The sequence below is a fragment of the Anser cygnoides genome, chromosome 4, assembly GCF_040182565.1.
Source record: "Anser cygnoides isolate HZ-2024a breed goose chromosome 4, Taihu_goose_T2T_genome, whole genome shotgun sequence".
In the NCBI taxonomy this organism is placed as follows: domain Eukaryota; kingdom Metazoa; phylum Chordata; class Aves; order Anseriformes; family Anatidae; genus Anser; species Anser cygnoides.
Genome location: NC_089876.1, coordinates 76,857,674 through 76,872,270, shown reverse-complemented (window position 1 = coordinate 76,872,270; position 14,597 = coordinate 76,857,674). Strand labels below are relative to the sequence as shown.

General features: G+C 40.6%; 1 protein-coding gene across 1 annotated transcript in view; it reads right to left on the bottom strand.

Annotated features, from left to right (window-relative positions):
• The window catches only part of ENPEP (glutamyl aminopeptidase), a 34,561-nt gene extending 21,113 nt beyond the window's left edge, over nt 1–13,448 (bottom strand). The window contains exons 1-4 of the mRNA XM_013185387.3: nt 12,579–13,448; nt 7,421–7,562; nt 4,800–4,931; nt 692–812 (exon numbers count right to left, since the gene is read on the bottom strand). Of these exons, the coding sequence (XP_013040841.3) occupies nt 692–812; nt 4,800–4,931; nt 7,421–7,562; nt 12,579–13,210 (1,027 nt within the window). The 5' untranslated portion in view covers nt 13,211–13,448. The remainder of the gene's footprint in view (nt 1–691; nt 813–4,799; nt 4,932–7,420; nt 7,563–12,578) is intronic.
• Nucleotides 13,449–14,597: the final 1,149 nt, after the last annotated feature.

Below are 14,597 nucleotides of genomic sequence, written 5' to 3'. Positions count from 1 at the left end.
GATCCAGAGACCAGATAGCCCAAATTAAAGGATGCCCAAATGCACTACTTTTCTTTTTTATATATATATATGTATATATTTATATATATAGCTTATATATATATGTAGCTTATTTTGTAACCATGGGCAAAATTTAATCCTATACCCAAGCTCTGTGTCTTTATTCAGCCCAGCAGTAGTAACTACAAATTATACACTGGACCACATTCATCTTTCTAAGAAATGGTCACACACCCACTTTGCACTAAGCTTAGTAAATAGTATGACATACTCTCTGGCAATTTGCATCTTCACTTATCTCATTGCTGACTTTTGTCCAGAAGTTCCCATGGAAGTGGTACTTGTTTTTCTCAAACTTCATCTGGCTCTGTTTTAGCTCATAATGTTCCTTTGCTGATGTCACCAATGATTCCCCTGATTTTCCACAAAACTCTCTAAAATATCCATGCCAAGAGCAGTTCTTCAGTTCATTTTTGAGAACTGCTAATGGAACTGTTGCTGAGAGCAATGCTTCCATCATGACACTTAAGAACATCTCAAACTACATTGGTACGATTTTAAAGCATCCTGATATAATATCAGCAGGTAACAACCAAACACTTTCATACTCTGTTTACCAACAAAATACAGGAACTTGTAGGAGAAACATAACCACGACAGTAAGTTAACAAAATGAAAAACTAATAATCACCTAGTTTTGGAAGAGAATAGCTCAAATTAAAGTACTCTTCAAAGAAGTCGAATACAATTTTTGTTACATTTGCTGCATATTCTGCCGTTTTTAATTGCAGTGGCTGGGCATAAACTCTCAGCTGTAAAATAGAGAGAGACAATTAGAGCAATCTTCAGTTAAGAGAAACTAGGAGGTGGCAAGCATTGAAAAGTCATTCAACATACATACCTATAACACTGCAGATTTTCTCTAAGAGATTGGCCTAAGCAATGACTTCTGTTCCCTGACCTATTTATTCAAAAAGGTTTTTCAAACGTCATGCATAGAAGAAACCAAGTCAACATAATATGTGCATGCTTCCTACACCATGCCTGAACTTCAAAACTGGCAAGACCCATGCCCAGAAGCTCACAGTAGCCATCTCCCAACACCAAAGCTTGGAGCAAGGCCTGAGTGCCTACCAGCCACCCTTCTCCCAAGGTCCGGTTTTCTCGAGAAGGAAACGCTGCACAAGCACAAGTGAAAGGAATCCGCTTGTTCTGAGCAGCTCATTGATTTAGACTGATCTCAACAGATCAATTTCAGGAGGCACGTTTGGCATCCCTGTGCACGATGGCTGACCATTTCTGTGCTCTTCTTGTGTATCTGAGCTTGCATTTTTTGATGAAGGCAAAAAACATTGTCTTGAGTGCTGACCCTTCCACCCCAAAGGTTTGGTGTATGAGCTATTACTGCTCAAGCCCAGGAGGACTAGAGTCTGTATGGCACTCATAATCATGACGAAGAGGCCTACAGCTTGAGAAAGCCTTTTCAGATGTTATCTCCACATTGGGAAGACCAGGCTTTCCTTCAGAACTCATGGAGCTTTTGGGGGTGGGGGGTCTTTTCCTCAATCTCTTTGTCCCAAAATTTCCAGGTCTCTTTCCCCAGACCTGAACTGTAGTGCTGCACTTGCAGGAGCTGTACGCTGTCCCCTTCCCTGTCCCCCAATATTTCCAGCGTGGAAAGTGAGAGATCTTCATGTGGAGTCAAATTGCTGGCTTTGGGGTAACCGATCCATCTTTTTGCGTTGTTGGCGCCTCGTTGTTGGCATGGCTTGTTTACTCCTCAGTCCCGTCTCATAGCCAGGCATTTAGGGTCCAAACTTAGCAAGGGAGCTGGCCTACTCTAGGAGCCTCTTTTGAGCCTAACACATTTATTTCAATACCATGAAATTACACTTCCTCCAACAAGGGAGGAGGATGGGAGAGTGGTCAGAAATAAAGATGGAATGAAAAAAGCAAAACCAAAAAAGCTTATGAAATTCAATTGGGAATCCATCCCAGCCAGGGGATTTCCCTCAGGGTCAGTTTGCAATTACAATCCGTAATTTCCACTTCAGTAAGCTCTTTACCCAATTTAGCAATCTTTGGTCCCCTAGCTGATCCATATTAATGGGTTCCAAAACCTTTAGCGTGCACTAGAACCGACTTTGAGTTTCATTTGTGTAATCTCCTCTGTGATTTTCCAAAGCAGACATTTGGTACCTGACAGGTAATCAGCTCAGGAGTGTTGTTTCCAGCTGTGGGCACATTTTCCACCGTTGATTCCATCAAGGTCTTTGTCAGGGTAATGATTTTCAGAGCTAATGGCAGAGTTTTTAAATAGTGGATCGTATCACGTGAGTTGCATGCTGTTGCTGTTGTTTATGCAAGCAATATATGGATTACACGGATAATTTCTGTTGGGTGCATGATTTATTACTAACGATTTATATAGCAAACTATAGAATGTTTTTCTCAACAATCAGCAACTCAATATCTCATGGCTTGGCAACACTTCAAAGTTTTTTGCATGGAAGTGTTTAGTTAGGAGAAGGACTTTCTTACTATCTGATTAAAAACTCTAAAGATGACCTGCTTTTACTGGTAAAAAGATCGTTTTTAGTGATGTTTATGTGGCTCCCTTAATTTAAAACAATCTTATACATTTACTTTATATCGCTAAAATATGTCCATACTAAAAGAAAGGGAGCAGTTATGGTTTACTTCACTAAAAAAAAAAAAAAAAAGAAAAAAAAAAGTCTTCTAGTGCAGGCAAGTCCTCAGACATTGTTTAGTGAATATCATTAGTAACATATATAATAACCAAAGCCTCAACTAGAAGGAGTTTCTTCAGGCAACCTTTATACTGACACAAATACCCCCACTTCTACACACACACGAACACACACACACACACGTACATGCACACACTTTAATTATCACGTTTCAGTGAACACTCCCTTCTCTTTAGAAAAGCTACAACTGCTCAATAACATTTTGTGCTTTATGACTTTGCTTGAGTCAAAAAATAAACAAGTATTGGCCTTATGGCCATATTCTGGAGTGTGGTGTGGATGAGCAGATAATAAGCTAATTTTTATATCTAGAAAATGAAGTTTTCTGCCTTCTTCAACATTCAGGTCTTCATTATTTTTTTTCTTTTCTTTTTTTTCTACAACACTATGTTCTATAAAGCTCTCTTTTGTTTCTTTTCTCAGGTAACAAGTGATAGGATGGGAGGAAATGGTCTGCAGTTGCAGTGGAGGGGGGGTTAGATTGGATATTAGGAAGAATTTCTTCACAGAGAAGTTGGTCAAGCATTAAAATGGGCTGCCCAGGGAATTGGTGGATTCTCCATCCCTGGAGATGTGGACATGGCACTAAGTGACATGGCTTAGCGATGGGACTTGGTAGGTCTGGTTGATGGTTGGACTTGATGATCTTGAGGGTCTTTTCCAACCTAAATGATTCTATGATTCTAGAGCTGCACAAATTCAGTTTTTTTAAATAACTAAACTCTAGAGAATATCTGTTGAGGCCAAAGAACCAGTTTTGTTCTTGACAATGAGTGGAGCAGCCAAGCCAAACAGCATCTTGTTAACAAAAATGCGTGGCTGAGTGGCCTAAAACATTCTCCTGTTTTGCAGATTACTCAGCCAAACAGCGGGGATCTCAGAATATTGCATCACTATGTCAAGCCAGGCTCCATTTCCTTGGCTAAGTGCAATTTAGCCTCAGTTGTTTGTCAAGAAGTAAGACAAGCGTACAGCACGATGCTAGCAAAGGCGTTGAGGAGGGAGGCCTCGGCACAGCGCTCTGTCAGGAAGTCTTTGCTAAGAGCAGGATCAGCACTTCGGAACTTTATACAAGGCAGCTTTTCACACCGACGGACAGCCTGAATGTGCCATGCTTTTTCAGGTAGGGAAAGGAAGGGGAAGCAGCAAGGGCACGCATCACCCTCTCTCTCGGATGAAAGGCAATGTAAACCAATAAATAATCAAGAGTGGGTTGAGCATCCCAGACTAGTTGTAGGCTAAATGAGGAGCTTAGGCTGAGGTACAAATTCTCTTCAGGCTTTCGGCTATTCAGTAGAATATCTTACCTGCTTATGCCTGTTCTGCTGCACCGTCAGGAGATTTTAATTGAATCCAAGCCAGAACTGGATTGGAACAGTTGTGTCTGTTGCATCTAAACCAAGGAGCTACTGTGATTTTATGGATTCAGATTCAAACATAATCCATCAGAGCACCTGCCAAATACCCAGGCCCTGTCACTTCTGTATGGTTTAGTAAAGTATTTGTACGGTGGCAAATTACCTTTAGCCACTGTTGCAAGATAAAGAATATTATAGCCAACATGCAATTGTACATAGCATTGTAGTCCTATGTCTCCATGACTGTAAATAGGAAAGACATCAAATGTAATACAGATTCATGCTTTTTAACCCCCCCAAAAATGTAAAGTATTTGTATCCAGGGCCTGTGAATCTCTTGTACCCTTGGATTTGGACATTCCCTCAGGCTCTGGGCTTTAAGTCAAAGATGAGGTTAGAGCAACAGTGCTCCTTCCTCACCCATGTGCCTGTATGGGTGATGCCAGCTGGGATCTCACTGAGATGGGAGACAGGGAAAAACTGCAGAATGCTCTATGTACACAAGGTCAGAGGGAGCACAGTGAACACCTAATCTGATCTGCTGCCTAAAATACATTATGGGAAAGGGAAAACTCTTGTTTGTATTATAAAAAGAGCTGATTCATTAAAAAAAATGCAAATCACTGTACATCTGTCATCTGAACCATGTTCATGCTGCAACAGGACTTACGGGTATTCCTCTAGCAGACTGCCTCTCTACAAACTTGAACTGGTGCACTGCAAAGCATACCAAGTAAGTGCTCATGGGAACTGACTTCTCAAAAGTTGTCCGATTCCAGCCATCTTCCACCTGTACAGTTTGCTGTAGAAATGGAAAAATAATTAATTTGATTTTGAAATTACAAACACATGCAAAATTGAGTATAACGTTCTTATGAAGGCTAAAACTAGCCAGGAATGATACATCACCTCTCTAGATTCACCCCTTCTGGCATCCCACTGCTGATGGCATGAGAACAGACAAAATACATAAAATGAAACTTTGTTTTTCTGCACTAAATAAGTTTACCTGGTTCTAATTTTGCATCAAGGATTTGAAACCATTCACATGCATGGGAATTTTGCCAATAGTTTTCCAGTGTACTTTAATACATTTTGTTCTTGAAATAGTTGTATAAAATAACATCACTCTGGACAGATCAAAGAGACTGGATTCTGTCCTCTTAAATATGTGCATCACGCAGGAGTCAGGGGGTGCAGTGATGTTAGTTAGGGTAAAGACCAAATTAATAAATCTATCCTGAACTTGCTCAGACACAAATTAGCACTGCTAATTGGTGGGCTGTTTAAACGTACAAAAGGCTTAGTGATCATAGTTTTTATTTTCTTAAATCAATTTAAAACCATTCCTGGTTTTCTCAAGTGAACTGTATGACCAAATCTACAACCTTTTCTATGAAATTTGTACTCTGAAAATTTGTTTCTGCTATGCATTATCTGTCACCTGTCTAATAAATTTTTGTGCTTCTATCTGGATGACTAAAATAGGAGAAAAGCACGCCGTATATAAAAGACACTAACTTTCTTCTAGAGATACAATACTTCATGAGATTCATTTGTTATAAGTACAATGTAAATAAAGCATACATGTTACTGGTGATATGAATTCATGAGCTAAAAAATCCTTTTCACAGATATATTCACAATCTACTTTTTTGTTATTTGACTCTAATTTGGTATCTTTTGGTCTTTCAACAAAGTCAGAATCTCAGTGAAAAAAAAAAAAGGCTTTAAAAAAATTCACTCCAGTGAAAAATGCAAATGAAATATACAAGATCCTGGTTTTGCTGAACTGATTTTGCCACATGGACTCTAAAACTTCCCACCACCAAAACTACTACAGAATGTGTAACACACAACGCGCATTACATTTACAAACTACTTTAACTTCCATCCATTGAAATGATTCCCCAAAGATCCTTCACTACTAAGAACAGAGCAACCAACCTTGTGACCACACCAGATGAAAAAGGGTTCTGCTGTCATCTGTTAGTCAAACCCAGGATAATCTGTATCCCTCCCTGTACTTGGGTTTTAGCAAATTAATTAACAAGCAGTAGCTAGCTCTTCGAAAGCTTATTTTTTATGTCCATTTTAGAGACAAAATACACGCCTAGAGATGTAAAGCAAATCTCAAACCCCACTAAATCTTGATAACAGCTAGTTTTACCCCCCCCCCCCCCCCCCCATCCATACCCTCACTTATCTGAGATCTATGTGTAAAGGTACCACAAACACTCTTGTTTCATGTGTTGTTCATCAAAGTACCTGCTGCTCTTCTAGGTATCATAAACATATTTTTTTTAATAACAATAGTTCAGAGCTTTAAATTTGCAAAGGGTCTGAGAGGCAGCTGTATCACAGCAATAATAGTTCTCTCAGCCACATTTCTGATGCATAGTTAAAGTTTGGGGACTCTTTAAATAAAACAGTACACAGCAAAGCAGATCTTTGTTTGTTTTCTGGGTGGGGAGTGATCAGGAAGATGCAAATGTCAACAGCCTGGAGGCTGGAAGCTTTTTTTTTTTTAAACTTGGCACTTTATCTCCCACTTCAGAACGTAGTCATTAGAAATTAAACATTGGATGACACATTCAGTTAAACTATTCATTAGAAACTCTCAGCTGAAAGCCATTCAATCTTCTTCCAGAGTGCCCAGAGGTAGATAATTGGTGCCATTGAATTTCATCCCAAACTTGGAATTTGACCTAGCAGGTCCAGAAATAGATTATTTAGAAAATTAAAGCCATAGTGGACTGAAAAGTGTCCACACTCATGATCTGACAGATGGGATTTTAGATTGTGTTATATACACGATAGTCTTAGACTATTTCTTGCTAGCAGGATCCTTTGCTGTTAGGTTGTGATCAGCAGGCTCTTGCACTGGAACATAATGCAGTTTTAGTGATTATTATGAGACTCCTGATCCGGGAAGCAGCTGTCTTTCAGAGCATTTCTTCTCAGAGTCCACCTGGTTTGACTGAAGAGCCTGCTGTTACCTATTTATGGTTAGTAGTGGATGCTCATACAGCATATCTGAAGAGAGGGTCAGCTAGCTGAAGACAGAAGACACATTTCATTTCTGATTTGGATTTGGCTCTGCATTGCTATCTTGTGTACTGACTGGTCACTGGGAGTCCTAACCAAACAACCAGTCAGATTTCATGGAATATTTATTAACCATTAGCTTTACAGCGTCAGGGTGGTAGAGACTGAGAATGCACAAGGACCTTGTGTCCAGTGGCTTTACAGAACCATCCCTCTTAGGCAGTAGAGTTGGGAAATACATACCTGTACTGGCATGTTGGCAAGTGCTTCATACGTGTTTTGATGGATGATAGATACATTGTAAGTTGCCTTTTTGTTGGGTTCATCAAAGCAAGGAAATGATTTCCGTGCATCTGTTGGCTCGTGGTCAGTAGCTGCAATGCTCCTTAAATAAACAACAGATTGGCAGGTTGTTCTAAACCTTCACCGCATACCTTTCAAATCTTATCTGCACTTTCTAAGCATAAGTATTTAGCAACTTTACAAACTAAAATCAAGTACAAATATTTTGTGTACTCGTCCATTCATAAAAGTAGGTGACATCAGAAATGCAGAAGATATCATATAGGCATGTGGAGCATATGTACCTCAAACTCTGTCGTCAGCTTCCTCTAGGGTTCAGAGCAAAAACTAAAGACAATTACTTATCAAGAAATATTTTAGGAGCCAGGTAACAAGATACAAATGACCCATCCTGGATGGTAAACTTTTGCTTGCCTTCCTTATGAGTATTCCCATTGATTTCTGTGCCTAAAATAAACTGCTGTTGGTATCATCTATAAAAGGAAATATAGGTTCTGATATAGAGCTATTTACTTAAGTAATTCCATGTGTTGTTTACCATCTAGAGTTCATCTTGGGATTGGAGTCTTAAGCATCTCCAAGAAGACACCTTGGAATTCTCTGAGTGCCCCTGAAAATTCACCCTACCTATGTGTTTCTTTCTCTGCAGTGACCACATACACTTTTCTGCTGGTGCCGTTACACTCCTCTGACTCCAATAAAGAAAGTGTTTGAGAAAACATGGGAAGTCCAGGTAAACATCCTAGCACAAAACTGATGCTATGTTAGCTCTCTCAAGGGGGGTTAGCAAGCCATCTCACTTAAACAAGAACAACCAGAAGAACTAGAGAATAAGGGGTCACAGAAGAAATTAAGATGAAGGTTGTGAAAGTTCCTATTGTGTGCTTGCTTCTCACAGTGACATTGGGCTCCCCCATTAATGAACCATTCAGTGGCAGAACATATTCTTCAGTGATTAATGGTGAAAGAGATCACAGATGCTTCTTCAATTAATCTGGAATGTTGAGCATTTTTTGACAGCACTTCTACAGCTGCTCCAACTATATTAAGGTAGTTTTTCTTTCCAAAATGTAATTAAAAGTGTACATCATAAATTACAGATCTGCAGCAATCCTACAAGCTCACTTGACAACCAATTTTTCAGTGTTTCTGTTGCCCTTGGCTTTTCTTTGTGATGGTTAAATACTAAACTGGTCATTAGGAACTTGTAGCAGCAAGGTTCATTTACAAGCCTGATGAGGTAATATGTCTGGGTTCTCACCATTCATGTTCATTGGAATAGTAACTCTGTAGTTCATGAGCAGAAAGCATAACGAACCCTCACCTTAACATAACTTCAGGCTCAATAGAGTTTCATTTGCTCGGTAAATTGTTTGATGTAACTCTCTACTTTTGGTTGGATTTCAAAGCTATTTCACAATGAAGTTAACTTCAAGTCCCCAGGGCAATGCTTCACATATATTGCTTAAAAATTTGGCTGTATATTTTGACACATTTATATCTTGTTCCTAAAGACGGATAACACTATGATAGCTCTTCTGATTTATAAGCTGATTATCTATCCTCATCTATTTGTGGAGGCAGACAGACAGCAGCAGTGCAAAACCACAGCACTACCTCTCCAATAGGGTAGATGATCAGTACTCCAGGCTATGGCATGCAAGTAGCACTAGAAACATGAGATGTTGTAACTTCCTCCCAAACTGTGTAACGTAGTTTTTAGATAAGATTTTCTTCGCTGCTTGATGGATTCCACCCTTCTACTTGCTGTTGATGTCCAGACCTTTAAATGTGAACTTGAGGTGACAGCTGTAAATATCCTAGTAATAGGGAGTGAAGACCTGGCTGAGACTGCATCCAGCTGTTGTTTCCAAAATAAAACAGGTCTGCATTTAGAACTATGATTAATTTCCATTTTTTTCCCACCCCAAACACAGGGTTTTACTGCAAAAGAGCTCCCCTTGAGCTGAGTAATGCTTTTTTTTTTGTACCTAGTGTTTCCTTAAATTTATATCCATTGCTTCTTCTGAGAAATTCTGCTCTTGAGATGCAAGAGCGCTATTTCCTTGTAACAACAACAACAACCGTGCCTTTATCTAATCAATAAAATCCTAAATGAAACTCTTCTTATCTGTTAGAGATGTGCCCAACTGAGTATCTTTTACAAGCCTTTTGTTCTCCTATGGAGGACGGAGAGAATTCCTATAAAAGGGAAACCATACATTGTCACAAATAGTAATTCAAAATCAAAATCAGGTGTCTTGACATGTTTGTTTTATCTGTAATACCAATGTGAAAATAAAGGAAGGTATTAGCACATTCCTTTTCAGGAACCAGTGAGTTAAAAGAATCAATAATACCAGGCAGAGACTCTTATTGTGCTCCCTTCCTCAATATTTGAAAATAACACAGTTGTGATATATTTTTACTCACTGCATCATGTAAAGTAGGGGAGGACTGTTATTCCCCTTTCATCAATGAAGAAATGCAATGCACAGAGACAGTGGAATAGCCTTACAAAAGGACTCCAGTGCTTACCGTTGGATTCAGGCACTCTCAGGAGGATCTAGGCAGGTCTGTTTAAAATCTGCATTCTCGAAATTTCTACTTTCCTGCTCCCTACCTGCATGCTCACATCAATTTAAATAGTTGTGTTCCCAAGGTATCTCAAGATCCATTTCTGGGCAAGTCCAAAAGTACCTTAAAAAAATGGGGATTGTGCAATCCGTCTGAACAGGATTCACAAATGAGGTGTTCTCCCTAAGCCTCCCAAAGGTTCCTGGACTTGCAGGCATGTTCCGCCCATGTCTCCATGTTTTCCACAAAATGTAGTGGGAGATTCGGATCTAAGCAACAGCAGAACCTGGACTTCTGCCCGCTTTGTAAACAAAAGTCGTTATAGCTATGCTTTGGCAAACCTTTGCCCTCACAGATAGACAGCTGGGGAGAAGCTCGGTCTGGAAACTGAATTTTCAGTGTCCTTTATTTTCTCAAAAGGTCCCACTGCTTCTAATACTGCCCAGAAAGGATGGGGGAGTTGGTTAATTACAAATTGGCTCTCATTTTCACCTCAGCCCTCTTCTGTCTAGCATCTGCTGCTATTAGTAGACTTTCTTGACTTTCGCTATTACCTGATACAATCTGTATTTACTTCCAGTATAACAAAGAATGAACTATTTGGGCTGAAATATTGCAAGGGTGATAATCTGCCTCAGGCAAAGGTAAAGCAAAAAGCTAATTTCAGTCAGCATCGTTTTTGAGTAGAAAGCCAGGGGAAAAATGCACTTTTAATAAGGAAGAAAACCTTTCCCTCACCACCTTTCCTTAACCCCTTCTACCACCTACCCTCATGCCAAGTAGCAGCATCTTGAAATTTGGCTAGTAGTTGCTTACGTTTCAGAGCTTTACTTATCACTATCACATACATCATCTCTTGGCACCTCAATGGACTATCTACACAAACTTAACCCTATCAGAAATCACCATTCACTCATACTTATTAGAACCCTTCTCAAGCCTAAGAAACAAATTCACACACTCAAGTTCCCTTCGGTACTGAGCATTTGCAGACTGCCAGCTAGGATCAGCCTTGCAATACAGTATCTCCTAGCATCCAAACCAAGGAGTAGGAACTCTCTTGAACTCTTGCTCACTTCATACTTTCTTCAGCTTATGAAGTTCTCCTTTCTTCCTGCCCGCAGATGCTTGGTCCTTGTCTTTCTACACTGTCTGGATCTGAGGGATAAGCACTCACCTCTCCTGCTCTGTGACTCAGGAGACCTGTGCTCTGGTTCTGCTGTTCCGGTGTTGGGACAGACCAGGGGCAATTCATTCAATATCTAGGTTTCCTTCACCATTAAAATTTCCATTAAAATGGAAATAACACACCCCAATTTATAAAGATGCAAAAGGGTTACACTTTGAAACTCCCATGGGGTCGTCAGATGCTCAAAGTATGAAACCAAAACGCCTTCCAAGTCAGAGCAATACTGAGTGGTACTAGACGGAGGAACAAGAGGGAAGGAGCTGGCAGGAGTTCAAGTTATTCCCTCCATGGCTTCTTCACAGACCCAATAACCATGTTTACACATAAAAATGAGTGCTTGCTTTTTTCTCTGCTTCCTGAATTTTCTGCTGCTGGTGCCTGTCACTGCTACTACTCCTGGCACTGCCTGCCAGCAGTTGAATGAAGCTGATGCAACTCTCACTCATGACACTGTTGTCCCAGGAAGGCAAAAAAAGTGCCATGAAAACAGACCAATGTTTGGCTTTGTGTTCCTGAAACAAGACCCTAGAAGAGTCTAGCCAAGTTTATCTTCTAGTTTTAAAGGCTGGCCTAAGTCACTTCAGAAATGTAGATACTGTAAAATGGATGGTATTGTGCCCTTTCCATGCATTAAGTGAGAAGTTTTGCCCCTGAGCACTGAGAAATGGCTTTTTCAGGCTTTCCCCTTGAAGTGGTGCAAAACTGGGAAGTGAAGTGGGTTAAACGAACCACAAGAAGCTTATATCAATAACTACTGATATGTTAAAAAAGAAGAGCTGGAGCAGAGAAACTTCAAGTCAGAGATAACCTTCATAGTTCAGATCTCCCTAACTCATAATTTAAACCAGCTACAGAAGGGACAGAGTTTGGATATTCCTCAGGCTTGCAACATCAAGGAGGCACAATGTCAGGAAAAGTATCACAAGAGCATTTCACACCAAAACTATTACTCTGGGGGTGACCAGTGCGTTGTGAGAGCTGTATGTTATTTATTGGACTATGGAGCTAAAAAACAGGCCTCAGTCCCTCTACCTCTCTGAGGGAGCCTTTTGTAATGCTCAAGGGTAACCTGGGACCAGTAGAGTTTGGAAAAGCTTTTCAAATTTTCAAAATAATAACAGAAGCCCCCAGCTCTCCAGCGCGCTCTTGTCAACAGCCAAAAGATTTTGAATACAACATCTTCCTTAGGGGAATGACAAAATTAAAGAGCAGCCCAGAAATGTCAGCAAGTTGGTGAGAGACAAGACTGAGAAGCTGACACAGGAATAGAGCAGGTCTCAGCAAGTAGGAATAGAGAAGAACATTTAATAAATAAAAGAAAATTTCCTTTACTTAGTCTGTCCGTTCTCAGTGTAGGTGGTCCTATAAAAGCCAACCAGGGAACCATTCAGCCAGCCTTGAAACTTCAGGGTGAGTATATAAGGGTCATTCTCATCAGTGACAGGGAGCTCCGCTTCTGCCTTCATCACTATGTACTCTTGTGGTGTGTACTCAAAGCAGTCAGTCACAGCAATCTGCTGTCCTGAGGATTTCTTGAGCGTGGGCCTTTCTGTAATCTTGGTCTCTCGCAGATGGAGCCACAGGTGGGTGGTAGATTTTTCCAAAGCGATATAAATACTGACTGTCCCTGTGTAAATGTCTGCCTCCATCTCAGGCTTCACTTCCAGGTCATAGTGGAAAGGCTTCACGTAAGTGGGTAGTCTGAAATGTCTCCACTCGCCAGTATCATCATTTTTAGGAGGACAGGAACCTGCATCCACTGTGGGAGGAGAGGTTGTTGGCTGATCTGGCTGATTTGGCTTATCTGTTTCCGCTGAAGACTGCTGCGATTTAGGTCTGGTCAGTCCCACACCAAGCCCCACAGCAAGACCTACAATGGCCACAACGCCACAGATAATAGCCACATGCTTTGTCTTCATGCAGTACTTCTTGGGCTTCTTATCCTCGAGATCCATGTCCTCCATCTCAGCTCCCGGGTCTGTTCTCAGAGCAAAACATTAACCATATAAAGCTTATTAGTCAATTCAGCACTTGCTTTCGGTAAACTCAGCAGACTTGGTTTGTACGTTAATTGTGTAGCTATAGCTGTTCTCTCTCTGTCTCCCCCACCTCGCTTTCCGCAAGGCACTCAATTAATTAAAGATAACATGCATTTAGAGGAAACATGAATGATCAAAAGGAGTGCAGCTGGGCAGGGAGACCGAGGGAACCGACACAGAGGAACATTGTTCCCACTGCACTCCCCTTATAAGCAGCACAACCCCACCCCCAGCCCCTCCTGCTCCGGCCTGAGTTAAATATAAAACAGTGCTATGTTAATCAGCAGTTAGGAGATGATCAGATGCCAAAGCTCTGTCAGCAGCTTTCAGAAGGAGTTTGCAGATAGAGGTGTAACTGCTCCAAAACCTCAACCTTTGCCACTGCCTCTTCCTTTTTTTACCTTGCTGTGTCTTGTTTGGGTTTTTGAGGTTGCAGGGTTTTTTTCCCTCTTACTAGCAAGGATTTCCTTGAACTTCCACCCTATAGTTTGTGAAATGACATCTCTAAAGTCTCAAAAATCCAGCAAAATCACATACATCTTTCAAGGGCTTTTCAACTGTTTCGCCTCTTTTCTAGGCTCATTTACCTCTGCTGTGTAATTCGAGGCAGTTGCAGGCAGAAGAATGTACAGCGGAATGATAAATCTTCATCGCTGACTTCAAACTTTAAAACATGTCCAATTCTTTTTGTCTCATAGGGCCAATTTTCCAGGAGACTGCTCATGACCGTGCATGCACAGGCAGCCTGGGATATGGCTGCCTTGTTGGTCAGTGCAATTGCAGAGCTGCCCGTGAACCCTCGCTGGGAGGGACACTTCTAAATACGCAGTTGGATGATTTATGTACTAAAAATCTAACTCAGCATTTACTGCATGTCATCGCAATGTGGCGCTTCATTGAAACAAATTAATTGAACAGAGCCCAGTTCTGCCTGGAAAACCTTATTATAAGTAATGCCTTGCTAAGCTTGCAAGCAAGGTGTTGCTAATGTAACACCAAACTGAGTCTTGACCTTGTTTGACATAGAACTAAAGGAAAACAATAGAATAGAAACCTCAGTCTTCAGCTCTCTTAACCCTTTTCCTCCACTTACAGAGCCCATTTCAGTAGGTTTTAAATCAGGCACATCAGTTTGGCTTCGTGCCTCCTGTTTTAGTTTATAATGAGATAGATTAACGTTGCTCTTCACATCAGTTACAATTCTCTGACTACTGAGCCTCTTTTCTTTTTTTTTTTTTTTTTTTTCTTTTAGGATAGATAAAGTTTTACCTGGACAGGGAGATTCAAGACTTAGAATTAGTGAACACATGCT